General features: G+C 43.1%; 1 protein-coding gene across 1 annotated transcript in view; it reads right to left on the reverse strand.

Moving 5' to 3' along the window:
- Nell2 (neural EGFL like 2) overlaps nt 1-10,338 on the reverse strand; it is a 410,830-nt gene extending 400,492 nt beyond the window's left edge. Inside the window, exons 1-2 of the mRNA XM_023723548.1 lie at nt 10,281-10,338; nt 9,718-9,846 (exon numbers count right to left, since the gene is read on the reverse strand). Of these exons, the coding sequence (XP_023579316.1) occupies nt 9,718-9,846; nt 10,281-10,335 (184 nt within the window). The 5' untranslated portion in view covers nt 10,336-10,338. The remainder of the gene's footprint in view (nt 1-9,717; nt 9,847-10,280) is intronic.
- Between the last annotated feature and the right edge of the window lie 4,530 nt (nt 10,339-14,868).

Below are 14,868 nucleotides of genomic sequence, written 5' to 3' on the forward strand. Positions count from 1 at the left end.
GAAGACATGACAATTGATCCCACAGAAATACAAACGATCATAAGAGAGTATAACTTATATGAGAACAATCTGGGTAACCTAAAAAAAGAAAAAGGATAAGTTCTGAGACACAATATATCAAGACTAAATTAATAGAAAACCAGAAGTAGTATCAAGTAAAGAAACTGAATCAGAGATTAAGAAGTCTCTGGTCAAAAATTTCATAACACAATGGCGTCACCTTGACTTCCACCCAACACCTTCTCAAAGTCTCCAAAAAAACTGAAAAAGACAAAAATTTATAAACTTATTTCAAGACTCTAACATTACCTTGATGTCAAAGCCAGACAAAAATACTAGAAAAAATTGTAAACCAATATCCCTGGTAAAGAGAGATGCAAAATTGCTCAACAAAATACCAGCAAATCAAATTCAGCAGCACGTTAAAAGATCATTTACCATGATCAAGTGGAACTCATACCAAAAATACAAAAGTACATCAGCATACACAAATTATAAAGGTGACATCTGAAATCGACATAAGTAAGGGGAAAATATGGGATCATTCCATGACATGCAAGAAAAGAAAAAAGGCTTTTCATATGTTTAACATGCATTTATGCTAGAAACCCTCAACAAATTAGGTAGAGAAAAAAGTATCACAACACAGTTAAGGTTGTGTATGACTAAAACACAGCTGACATTATACTCAGCATTTAAAAGCTAAAAGCTTTTCATCTAAGAGAAGGAAACGAGACGAAGAAGTCTAATCCTGACGGCTGTATCTGACAGCACCTTGGAGGTCTGGCACGCGCACCGCTGCCCTGGAGCAGCCGCCCACGAGGAAAGCACGTCCAAGTCGAAAGGAAGAAGCTAAATATCTCTGCTTGCGGGATGCATGATTTTACGCATAAGAAATCCTGAAAAAGGCATCAAAGATCTGTCATGACTAATAAATGTAGTTTTGTGATAGGAAATAAGCATACCAAAACATCCGTATTTCTGAAACAAATTATCTGAAAAAGAAATCAAGGAAACCACATTATTTACTGTAATGGTGAAAAAGTAAAATACCTATGGATAGATTTACCTGAAGAAGTGAAAGATGGCGAAAACTATGAAATTTGGTGAAAAAAACTGAAGAACAAACAAATGGAAAGATACCTAGTCCTACAGATGGGAATCCAAAATATTCTGTAAGTGCTTATTGGTTGCTGGTGGGCTTTGGGGCGGTGCCTAGATCACAAGAGCTCTCAGATGATTGGTGGACTAACACACTGACAAAGTCTTAACCAATACCATTGTCGGGAAGTGACAAATGGGGGATGGAGCCCGCTTTAAACAAGCAGGTCAGGAGGAGGCAGCTTGGGACCTATTCCTGGTCCCCCTCCTCCCGGGCTCTGTCACCTTCTCACTGCTTCTTAGCTGCCAGAAGGCTGGCAGTTCACCTTCACCATGATGCCCTACCCTGCCTCAGCCCACAGAAATAGAGCCAGCCCACGACGGGCTGACAGTGAGTCAAAATAAATCTTTCCTGTGTTAACTTGCTCACTTCAGACATTTTGTCACAGCAACAGAAAGGTGCAAGCAACATCCAGTGTTGATGAATTAGGAGAAATAATTTGTTAAAATACCTGTAGGATGCAAAACAATCCACAGATCCAAGACAACTTTCACTAATATATTCCAACAAGATTTTTTCATAGATGTGGGGGAAAATCTTAAAATTCAAATGATACTACAAAACAAAGAAAAAAATCCAGCAGCCAAAGAAATTTTAAGCATAAAGAACCAAGCAAGATGGAGGCTTCTCATTATCTGATTTCAAAATACACTACAAACCACGGCATCAAAACAGCATGGTATTAGGATGAACAGAGACACGTGGAACAAACTGAACAGGAGGGAAGGCCCAGAAAGAAACCACACGTTCATCAGCAGCTACTCTCAACAGAAGTGCTAAGAACACACACTGGGAAGGGGAGAGTCTCTTCAATATGCACTGCTCAGAAAACTGGCATCCATGACCAGGGAGAGAAACTAGACTCTTACTTGATACCATACACAAAATCAAACTCACAATGGATTAAAGATCTTCAATAACACCTGAAAGCATAAAACTACCGAAAGGAAACACAGGGGAAAGCCCTGAGGCACTGGTGAGGAGAAGAACTTTGAATATCACCCCAAAGGAATGCACATCAAAAGCAAACGCTGGGATTAAGCTAACAGACTTCTGGAAGCAAAGGAAATGACACAGTGAGCCCACTAAGCAGAAGCATTCGCAGACTGTATACCTCACAAGGGGTTAATATCCACAACATATATGAAGCAAAACATGCAAGAAACAACTTTTTTTTTTTTTTTTTTCTTGGCAGAACCAGGGATTGAACTCAGGTACTTGTGCTTGCCAGGGAAGCGCTTATTCCACTGAGCCACCTCCCCGGCCCCAGAAACAACATTTTTAAAGACTAACAACTAAGTAAACATTTCTCGGGAGAATGTTTAAAAAAAGCTAACATGTACATGAAAAATTATTTGCCATCACTAATCATCAGTATAATTCAAATCAAAATCATGAGACATCACTTAAACCTGCTAGATTATCTGCTATCAAAAGGACAGTATAAGGTTTGTATCTAGATGTCCCCGGAAGCCTGATGTGCTCACATGTGGGGCATTCTGGAGGTGGCTGACTCTGGGCAGGAGGATCTCGGCTCAGGGTATGCAGATACGGATTAAGGGTGCAATATCTGGATTCCCCCAGTTGACTAATTTAGCGTTGTTCTGGGTATGGGTAATGGGAAGCCCCACCCTGGGTGCAGGCAGCACCAGCCATAGGCTTGGAACCTGTATGAATATAAGGAGAGGAGAGGAAGGCTCCCTGTTTGCTGCCTCCCATCCGCCCTGCCATGGACTGCTTCTACTTGCTGATGCCCCTCTGCCACGCTAGGCCGCCTGAGAACCAGCCCATTATGAACCGAAAGCTCTACAAACTCTGAGCTAAAATAAATGTTTCCAAGACCAGGTGTGGTGGTACACGCCTGTAATCCCAGCACTGGGGAGGCTGAAAACAGGAGGATCACTGAGAGTCCACACTGTACAGAGAGACCATGTACCAAATACATTAAATAAATAAATAAATGTTTCCTCTTGTAACTTTGGGGACCTGGTATTTTATCTCAGCAATGAGAAAAGTTAAGACACATAACAAATGTTGGCATGGATGTGGAGGTGAGGAACCTTTTGCATACTCTTGGTGGCAATAAAATGTAACGCAGCCATGATGGAAATTACAGCTTGTAGGGGCAGGGCTCCCTAGGTAGAGCTAGAACAGGAAAGCCGACCTCTAGGGGAGAAGTGAAACCTACTTGACATAGCAAAGGGGCAGGAGCTGGGGAAACCAAGCTTGAGATGGTGCTGACACGTGGCCCCCAGCATTAATGGAATCAGAACACAGAATGCTGCTAGCCAATCCCACTGCCCTTCCTGTGGGGACACAAGTGAAGGACCTAACACAACATGGAATTCCACTGCAGGAACAGGGGAGGGCAGCTGCCCAAACCACCATAAAATGAGCCCTACTCTACAGAAGCGGCAGCCTTCCAGTGCTGGGCCGCAGCCTCCCCAGAAGAGTCTGCACAACTTCTGGAAATAAGCGTTGCTACCACTTTGCAAGGTCTCTGAATGCCACTCTTCTGTTTCTGTACTTGACCAAGAGTTCAGACCCAGAAACAACTCAAGGTTGGTGGTCACACCTCTAGATGACAAGAAACTCCCTCAAAAAATTAAAAATAGAAATTGTGTATGATCCAGCAATCTCACTTCTGGGTATATAGTCAATAGAAATGAAATTGGTATGCTAAAGAGATATACAGAAGCCAGGCATGTGATGCACACCTGTAATTCCAGCATTGGGCAGCAGAGGCAGGAGGATTGGTGGGAGTTCGAGGCCAGCCTAGGGCTAAATAGTTCAGGAACAGCCTGCGCTGTCAATAAATAAATAAAAATGATACAAAGACTTTTACATTCACTGGACAACAGCTTACAACAGTCAAAATAGGGGACCAACCTAAATGTTCATCCACAGATAAAGGAATAAACAAAATGCAGTACATAGACACAAAGGAATACTATTCTGCCTTAACAGGAAGGATCTTGTCATCTCTGATGATTGAGGGAAATAAACTATGTTATATTAAGTGAAATATTAAGACAAATATCACATGATCTCACCTACCTGTGCAATCTAAAAAGGCAGGCTGCTTATTGACCTTCATTTCTCCTTGCCACGTAACATAGAATTACTGGGTTGTGAAAGACATTTTAAAGACATGACAGGGGGGCCAGGGAGATGGCTCAGTAGAATAAGCACTTGCCCGGCAAGCGCAAGGGCCTGAGTTCAATCCCCAGTTCTGCCAAAATAAATAAATAAATAAATAAATACATGTTAAGATATGACGGGCCAGCCAAATAGCTCAGTGGATTAAAGTGCCAGCTTAGGCAGACACAGAACCCCAGGCCTGCCATGCCAGGCCCCGCCCCCAGGGCACTCTGAAAGGGCAATTGAGATTGTGCATCTGTAATCCCAGTGCTTGGGAGGCTATAAACAGGAGGATCACTACTAGTCTGATCTACGCAATGAGACCCTGTATACCCTGTATACCCTGTCCTAAAAATACAAAATATAAATAAATAAAATTAATAACATGACACCATGGAGGACCACTATTCTCACCATGGTATCTGTATACTTTTCAATTCTATTAAATTAATATAGTCTTCCATGTAACTTGGTCCCACCCTTACTCACTTGCTTCATTTAATATTGTAACTCCTGTATCTCCACATTACTAGGTTCTACGTCTCAAATGCACAAAGCTCATTGTAGGCTCAGGACCTCTGCTCACACCATTCCCTTTGCTTGTGTTTCTCTTCCTCTGTGACCCCTTGCACCTTTTTTTTTTCTTTTTTTTAATTTTAGAGAAGGGTCAACAGGGTGTTCAGGGTCTCACTACTAGATCGGACTCATAATGATCCACCTGTTTACAGCCTCCCAAAAGCCGGGATTACATGCCACCACACCCAGTCTCAGTGGCCATCTCAGCGCATAGGCTCTGTGCCTGCTTGCAGGCGCTGTAATCCGCTGAGCTATTTGGCCAGCCCTACCCTTTCTCCTCAGGCTACTCTTACATAAGACCATTTCCCTGAGGCCACGACACCCCACACAAAAATACAGATTCCCATTACACCCTTACTTCTTCATATAATTTATCTTCATGGTGATTCATTATTACTTGTACAGTGGTTTAATAGCTTTTCTAAGGCAAGATTAAGTTCCACCTTCTTAGTTTGCCTTAACATCTCATAATACAGTAGGTGTACAACAGTAATCTCTATGAATGAACCAACGCAACTTCTTTAATATTTGTAACAATGTGCATTATGTAATTAAGGGTACCGAGGCTCAACACATCCCCTACCATCATCATCACACTTCCACCTCAGCCAGTCTGACTTCCAAGCTGTCTCTTAATCGTCATGTCATCCTACCCTTCAGTGGACTGAGGGCCACCAGCTCTAAACTCACAGTTGCTCCAACTGCCACACCAACTAAGAGCACTCACCACTGTCCCACTTTTCCTTTGCCTCCCACATCAATGGCCCACAACCAAATGCCTTTGGTCCTGTTTTCCTATGTTGGCGTCCAAGCAGACCTATAAACATATTCTTTTAAATCTTAAATTCTTTTAAAATAATTACTCATCTTAATTAAAATTATTGCTTTACTCAAGAGAAAATAATCTTCGATTTCTTCTGTTTCTCTTTGGGGATAAAAGGGATTATGAAATCTATGAATCCTTCAGGAGACATTTTCTTAAGCCAACAGATGAAACTCAATTTTTGGAACCCGGCCAGATGAATTGTGAAGATCAAAGATCAAAAACTCATGTTTGCAAGCAAGCCCTAGAATCTTGATTTTGTATACACACATTCCTGATCTTTACTGTTTTTGTTCTGAGAAAAGAATATTAACATCATTATCTTGAAAACAATTTCATAGACTTTAAAACAAGGTAGGTGTACTATTCCATAAGATTTCCAAATTCTTTATATAATCTTTCATAGGTTTTTTCATTGTTAATATTCACACCTTTATTCTTTTATTTTATTTTATTTTATTTTGGCAGAACTGGGGATTGAACTCTCTGTTCTTTTAAAAGCATAAGAAGTCTATATTTTTGGCTATGTGTCAGGTTATATAGCAAGAAATTATTACAAGATGTGCATTCCAAACTATTACTTGGACTTTCTTTCAACTATTCCTATAATTGGCACAGATCAAAAGCTGCATTCCTTAAGGAATGATGCAATTCAGCATCTTATTAATTAAATTTCCTATATAACTACACATCAAATTCAGCAATAACAAAAACATTTTATTGGTAGTATGGTTGTTGGTACAGGAAGAAAAAAAGATAAGACTGTATTTTTTAAAGAGAAGAATATATTCACTGGGGGGAAAAAAGCTTCTGTCTGAGAGAGGGACAGAAGGGGACTCGAGTGGGTTGCCCAGGACCCTGCCTTTTCTTGGGATTTTTATAGAGCAAATCCACAAGGTGAGGTGGGTCGAAGGTGGGTCCAAGGTAGGAAACGTGGGAAGATGGACATGAGGTAGGACAAAGCTATGGCCAACCAATAAGATTACAAGCACAATTGCTCAGGTGAAATTGATTAAATTGGGATCAAATGGGAAAGTGAGTGACACAGCAAGCAGATATCAGCACAGAGCAGGGCGCTTCCTGTGGTGGGTGGGTTAGTGACTCTTCCTGCGCTTTTCAAGATGATTGATTCCTATTTAGAATACCGATCTCTTATAAGACTTTAAAATACATTTCAACTTATTTATTATGCTATACAATAAAATTTCAAGTAATATCAGACTTATATTTCATAATAATTCACAAAATTATTCATTCATATAGTACCAAACTGCATGCACCTAAGAGAAAAAATAGACAAAAACAGAAGCCATACTAAATAAGTAAAAGTCACTGAGAAAATATATGTTGAGATTTCTTTAAAGTGAAGACACAGAAAATGGTTTTGTTGTGAGTAATGTCACAGTTCAAAAATCTCTTCTATGTAGAACATATTTGACACTGCAAAGATACTTGTATGATAGGCTCGTGACGCCGGAGAGCAGCTCACAGGTTCTGTACACATTGTTACTATTCCCGCTACGACATTTTCCACACCATATAAAGTACAGCAGTGCACACCACTCACTATAATGGCATCTATAACGTCTTCAGAGTCTGAGTGCTTTTGTCTCTCTAACGCTTGTGGAGTCTAATGAAGCAGCAAAACTCAGAACTGACTTCTTGACCAAATCTTCTCCCTCCCAACAGCAGAGAAAAGGCCCTTGTCAAGGTCCTGCAGAACAACCACACAGGGTCAAGGTCCACTTGTCAACTGCAGAACCCAGGACTTACAATTAGAAAAAACACTGCAGCGTAATCAACACATCAGTAACATATGAGAACGCCACAGGAAATAAATCCTGACTGATAAGCTATATGAAATAAAGTTCATAACTGGGCAGAAAATGAAATTTTACACCTTCAAATCAAACGCACTTACTGTGCATAAATATTGGACTTGGTATCAATAAGAAAATAAAAACAACCAACTTATTAATGAGCACTGATAAATCTAGTTATTAAAAATTATCTAAAGAAAACATAATTCACGAGCCTCATGTATTTGGAATACAATGCCTACCTTGAAGAAGCTCTCAATTGATATAGAAATCCATGTTTCTAAAATATTTTCAATTAACCAAGCAAAGACATTGGTTCCTAAAGACTATTGCCTAGAAAATTTTAACTGTGTGTTATCTAATTATTTGACTCACACAAAACGTATACTCCTGAAGGTTTCGATTTACGACAGTTCAGGTTGTCTTCACAGGTAGGTAGGAAGATAACTAATAAAATGTTAAGAATCTTTGGAAATTTTACAAGCACATCAATCCCATTTATTAATAACTTTAGATTCTGTAAAGGTTTCCATTTATTCAATTTGTCAGTCCTGGAATAACTTCACTTCCATTTCAAAGAAATAAAAGCAAAATAAAACACACCAAAACCCAAAACCTTGACCCTACTAACATTTCTATTCAAGTGAGAAATCTTGCTGACAGTGGAGCCGCGTACCCTTTATTAAATTTGCTTATTCTTTTTAAACAATCAAGCATCCATGTCCCACTCTCAAAAAAAAAAAATCTTTAGGTAAATAAAACTTCACAACAAATATTTGTCACAATAAAAACATTAAGAGAAAATTAAAAATGACAATTAAAAAAAAACCAGAAAGCTACATTTCAGCTTCTTATAAAGGCAAACTCGTCTTACATAAATGTAACACATGTCAATTTCCTTCTTTCCCAGCTATGAGCTTTGGTGTGACTGTCCATGGTGACACACACTGGCTGAAACAGGCAACAGCACCACTAGAGAAGCATTCAAGTCTTATCTTATTTCTATTTCTGGGTTGCAAGTTTGTTAACAAGTGGCTGTATTTTGCATATCCAACTCTTTAGTAACTATGAGTTGTGCTCTTTTTTTGAAGCTATAGCCCTGAAATGACAAAAGAAGACTTGGGACAGGCCATAGGGAGGACAGTGGCTTGCTTCCTGGGCTGGGCTGCACCCAGCTTGCTTTCTCTCTCACACACACTTTCTCTCTCTCTCTCTCTCTCTCTCTCTCTCTCTCTCTCTCTCTCTCTCTCTCTCCCTTCCCCCTCCCCCTCCCCCCCCTCCCTCCCTCCCTCCCTCCCTCCCTCTCTCTGTGCCTCTCTGTGTGGCTCTGTCTCTGTCTCTGTCTCTCTATCCCCCCTTACCTACACCTCATGTGTGGTCTAGCACATATTTAGCTACTTTTCAAAACCTCATGTTACAGCATCTTCCCATGAACCAATCTTCAAAAGCTTCAAAGTTGGAGGCTTACAGCTTTGAAACTTGCTTCCTGCCATGCCGCACCTTTAAATACACTGGAATCTGAAATGGTGACATTGGTACACAGCCAGAGCCCACTGGCTTCAAGAAGTTTTAAAAGCTTAAGCAAATAATTAATGGTGACAAAAGATATACTTCCAGATTAATATTTATTGAAATCTCCTCCAATTATTTAAAAAGAATATTATTCTCTTTTTTTTGTCATTGGTGGAAAAGGGAGAGGGGCAGTCTTTCTACAAGGAGTCTTCTCGAAAGGGAGGATGTTTGTGATATACAGTGGTGAGCATGCTGAAAGGCATTAACAGTCCAGAAAGGGGTCCATCGAGAAATGCCTCGCTGCAGGGGACCATTGTTCCTAAAACTTTCAAAGTTACAGTCTTAACTAAGACTAAGCCATCTTGTTTCCTACCTAAATCAATTTCACCCAAATGAGGCGGCTGTGTTGCAATTCATTGTTCCCCAGACTCCAAAGCCAACCATCTGCTGTTGGAGTTTCTATGCGTTAATTAAGGGACTACCCGTTTGACAGGCAAGAGCACAGAGTGGGGAGGAGGAGAAGGGGAATGCAGAATGAATGAAAAAACACACCTCTAAAAGAGACGTGAGGCTAACTGTCGCCCTGACCCCCTCACACCTCAGCTAGGTGCTGTCACCCCTGAGGCAACCAAAGTTAGGAGCAGCAGCCAAGCCAGCCCCTCAGGGTAATACCCAGACCCTACCTTGAAACAGAAAGGCTTTCGTCCCATTATGCAGCCCGGGCACTTGGCGCACTCCAGCCGTGGACTCCCCGAGTTCTAACTCCGTTAAGACGTCGATCTGCAGGGAAGGGTCCACCCCAAACCCCCAGACTGGTGGGAATGGGGGAAAGGAGAACAGAGAAAGAAAAAATACAAATACTCAGTTAAAATACAAGCCTCTTCCTCCAGGGAACCACAGAATCGCATCTTCGCGACAGTATAGGGAGGTGGCGCCGAGCGGCGACCCTGCGCTGCCGCGGAGAGCCTCACCCGCGATCTGCAGCCACGCTCGCAGCAGCCGTGCGCCCGACCCCATCTCCATGACCAACTCCGGCCCTTGTCTCTGCAAAGTTCCTCCCAGCCCCAGACCCTGTCCGGGTGCAGCCGCCTTGCGGGCTCCAGCACAAGCACGGGAAACCCTCAGCCGAACCCACCCTACTCCAAGATCCCCTCCAGACCTACCCGGGGCCGGAGCCGGGCGCCCCGCCGGCCCAGCCGAGGTGGGAGCCACCCGTCCCCACCCAGCCCCGCGATCATGCACTCACCCGCTCCGAGCCAGAGGATCAGCCCGCACGTTCTCAGCAGGACCCGGGGCTCCATGGCGCGTAGGGCTCAGTCCATCGTCTCGCTCTTTAAAAATAAAATAAAAATCGAGGAGGGCTTGGAATCGCGGGAACCAACGTTTGCGTTTCCTACTGCCGCCTCGGAAAGACTGAATTTGGAGATTAACACGATTTGGTCGCCTAAGAAAGGAAAGGGCGGCCCCCCCTGGCGCGTGCGGAACTTGGAGCCTGCGCTGCGCTCATGGTCCCCGCACGCGGGGTGCAGGCGGCAGCTGGCCGGAGGGCGCGGGGTCCGGGGTCTGGGTCCTGGTCCGGGGGTGGGGAGGGAAGGCTCGGGCTCCAGTTGGCCCGGACCGGCTCCCCGGGATGAGTGCCCCAGCCGGAGGCACGGAATCCGAGCCAACCTGCGGTGCAGGCAGAGACAATGGAGACAGCGCCGGGAGACGGCGGGAGAGACGGCGCCTCCGGGAAGGGCGGGGCGGGGCGGGGCGCGAGGGCGGGGCGGGGCGGCTTCCCGGGCTTCTCCCCGCGGCCGCCGGGTCCCCAGCCCGTCCCGCGAGCCCGGCTGCACCTCTGCGGCCTCTGCCCTCCTGCGCCCTCCCCCGCCGACCCGGCAGCATCAATCTCCCCTCTGGATCCGGAGGTCTAGGTTCAGCTGCTAAGTTGATAGGCGGCCCTTGCTCTCGCCCTCGATTTCGGGCGCTCGGCTAGAAAATCCCAGAGCCGAGACCACCCGGCAGCAGGAGGCGGACGCTGGCCCCGTGTCCCCGCCCTTACAGGCAGAGAAAACCGGCTGGCGCGCTGGCTCTGGAGCAGCACCGAGCAGAGCACCCCGGCGGGCGCGGGGCCGAGGCAGGACTCCCGAGCTGGAACGGAGGCCGGGGCCGGGGCCGGGGCCGGGGCCGGGGCCGGGGCCGGCGAGCGGGACGCTCCAGGCCCGACTGGAGGCGTCCTCTGCCCGGCTGGGCGCCCGAGAGCTCCCCGCTCTAAGAGCGCAGAGAGAACTTAGCGGCCAGCTGCTGGACAGCTCCGGGACCTCGCGCGCCCCCTGCCAAACCCAGGCTGAGAACCCAGGACCCAGGAGGACAGAGCTGGGGTGGGAAGGTGGACAGGCGCTAGGTGGGCGCACGAACAGACAGAAACACAGGCAGGCAGGCAATACCCAGAAAGAACAGACAGTCCACGCGCGAGAGCGGAGCCACGCAGTCAGCAACCACACTCGTGCAGGCTCTCCCCGCCCTTCAACGTTCACAGGACCAAAGTGGAGCCACTTGTGATCTGTCTCTTAGCTGACAAAAAGTATATTCAAGTCAATGCATAGCCCATTTTTCAACACGGTCCTAAAACTTCGAGGTAAATTTTTAGGAAAGACATCCCACTTCCATATTTGTAAAAGTTACAAGTTTCAAAAGAAATTAAAATATTAATCTTAACAAAGGCCAGTTCAGTTCCTTAACCTTCCATCCAAACAAGGGCACTAGGACATCTCCAACTGGACTCTACACAGCCACAGTCACCGAGATGTCTATGGGGTGCTCGGGGCTCTGGCCTGGAAGGGCGTTTTCCAGGCGGATGCATGAGTGAAGCGCGGCTCCATAATGGAGGCGGGCGCGTTACTTCCATTGTTGGAACTCTTGAGAAGAGAAGCTCAGAAGCTTCTGAAAGCTTTTTCCACACTATTAATTCTCCCTACCAAATTTTTCACTTAATTCTAATTTACTAAAAATTAAGAAATACTGCGGTAGTTACATGTGATAAAGTATGGCTGCTACAAAATGGCACCAATTTGCAAAACTATACCAAATTAAATTAATTCAAAGGGAATCATTCCTCCAGGAATTAGATTTGTCTATAGCAGTACATCCCAAAACACTAAGCTATAATACATGCTGTAGCTACAAAAGGTATATAAAATAAATTTTAAATTATATTATTTAAAGTTCTATTGGAAGTAAAAAAAATGAGAGGATATGAATCCACGTGCAGTCATTACATTTAGAAGTTCTCCAAACCTAGTTGCACTCAACTCCTAATACAGGGGTGCTCACAATTATGCTGACTCATGCTATGCTGACAGTGGGTTCGAGGCGTGTCTCTAGTGCAGCACACACAACGTGTCCCCTACAGAAGAGTTGTGTTGCACACCTCTAATTATTCCATTCAACTTCCTACTTAAGTTCCCTGACCCAACTAGATATTATGGAAGCCATTAAAATATGAGTAGAGACGGGGGGATGGCTCAGTGGAATAAGCGCTTCCCTGGCAAGCGCAAGGGCCTGAGTTCAATCCCTGGTACTGCAAAAAAATAAATAAATAAAATAAAATATGAGTAGAGAGAGTTGTTTAGGTGAAACTAAAGGATAAAGTTTGGAAAACTATAATAAAGATGAATCATTATTTTAGAGCTTATTAGAGCAGAAACTCTCAACCATAGAGATTGTCACATTTGAGGTTTGCGTAATTGTTTGCTGGGATTTGGCTGTGCCTTGCAGAGTCAGTAGGAGTTTTCCTGGTCTCTGCTCACCAACACCTGTACATTCCACATTTCACTGCATGTGTATCTTGACTATGGCTCATTTTGCTGCTTTTTAAAATGGTGTTCTAGGAAATGCAATGCACATACCTAGCTTTTCACAGTCTACCTAAGAGTCTACATGTTACTGCTTCAATTAGAATATAAAAACATTACTACTCTTTCAGGTCATGGTTTTCTTGTATATTGTATTAACTACTGAGACTCTCTTAAAGAATGTTGTTTATTCTTTCAATTACTAACAGAGGCATAACACCCGCTTCCCACTGCTCCCCATCTTCCCCAAACCATTTTTCATGTTCTAATCCCTGGAAACTGTGACTGCTACCTTATTTCAGGATTCAAAGTTCCAGATGGAATTATCATTCTTGATCTCATGACCATAAAATAGGAAGATTCTCCTGAACTATCTGGATGTGTCTAATCACAAATATCCTTCAGTGTGGAAGGAGGAGGGAGAAGAGATCAGAATAAAGCAAAGTGAGAAGAATCTGATCTGATGTCTGCGCATCTGAAGATGGAAGAACACAGAAGTGCAGGTCACAGAATTGGACAGCCTCTCGAGATTGGAAAGAACGAAGGTAAAGATGTCCTGAGAACCTCCAGAAAAGGCCATAGGGCTGCCACAACCTTGATTTTAGCACTCTTTTAGCATAATAAGTTGGCATTCATTCAATGGTAATTTGTTACAGTATCCATAGAAAAGTAAATGCATATTAGTCACAAAATGAAAAGTCCAATTAAAATAGTTTACTCTTCTGGCCTTTGAGAGACCTTCTACCATAAACACTTAGCTAAGCTAAATAAAATGTCCAATATTAACTACCCACTCATAGACTTAAATTAAGAAAAGAAAAAAAACCCAGATATGAGATAAAGAGACATAACCAGAGACTGGCAAAGAAAGCAATAGCTGATACGATGACAGGAAGATGGCAGGACACAGGGTATCAGACATTATGGAAATGGAGAGTTTAGCATCCACATCAGGTCAAGAAATAATCAATTACTATGAATGTCCAAAAGAGTAAGGATGTTACTGATCTCTCTGAGAAGTATAGGGAACTTGCACCCCATCTAAAAAAAGAAACCTTAAAATTTTTGCACTTTGATCCCTGAAGTGTCAAAAATAGTTGGCAACTGCAGATAATCATAACTGGAAAACAAAAATCACCTGCAATAAATGTCCAATCTCAGGTACAAGGCCGAAAAGTATATTCCCCACTGGTGTAGGAGCTCTACAATCAGAACTCATCATAATCTCCTAGGGCCTCCGGAAGAAGCGAATACAAAACTTGGCATCTGGGTGTGTGGGGCCCGCCTGCAACCTCAGTACGCCAGAGGCTGAGCAGGGCGACCACCTCTCACCGCAGGAGAGGCTGGGCATACAGAGAACGTAAAGCCAGTGTGAGCCACATAGGGAGCTATCGCAAAGCACAGTAACACAAAACAAAACTTTTCTTAAATGACCTTCCCACTTAAGAGGAAAATTTCTGCTTAACAATGAATAATAATAACAATAACAAAATATCATGAAACAAACTAAAGAAAACCCACACAAATAGTAAAAGAAAATTAGTATTTCATGAAGTCAGAACATCACTTTTAAAATGTGGTAGTTTACTCTGTACCACCCTAAAAAAATGGAATAAAATAAAATGTGGTAGTTTAAGTTAAGTATTCTTAAATGATTATAGATTTATCTAAAATCACAAGAATAAAATAATCAAAGAATACAATTATATAGGAAAAGGCTAGGCATATTTCTAAGTAAACTAAATAGAATTTATAGAAGTGAAAACAAATTTAAAGCAATATTAGCTTTTAATAGCGCCCATTAGCTAAATCCAACAAGAGTAAAAATATAGCTAATATCATTGAACAAAAAATGAGAATGAAAGAAAAACACATCTGAGAGTATTACTGAGAGGATGGCAAGATTGAATTTTAAAAAATGAGAAGCATGAAACTTAGAGATCCAACACATGACCACTGGGAGATATGGAATAAAAAACTAGACAGAATAGAAGAAATTAT

The sequence above is a fragment of the Octodon degus genome, unplaced genomic scaffold (genome assembly GCF_000260255.1).
Source record: "Octodon degus isolate 3935 unplaced genomic scaffold, OctDeg1.0 scaffold00100, whole genome shotgun sequence".
NCBI lineage: Eukaryota > Metazoa > Chordata > Mammalia > Rodentia > Octodontidae > Octodon > Octodon degus.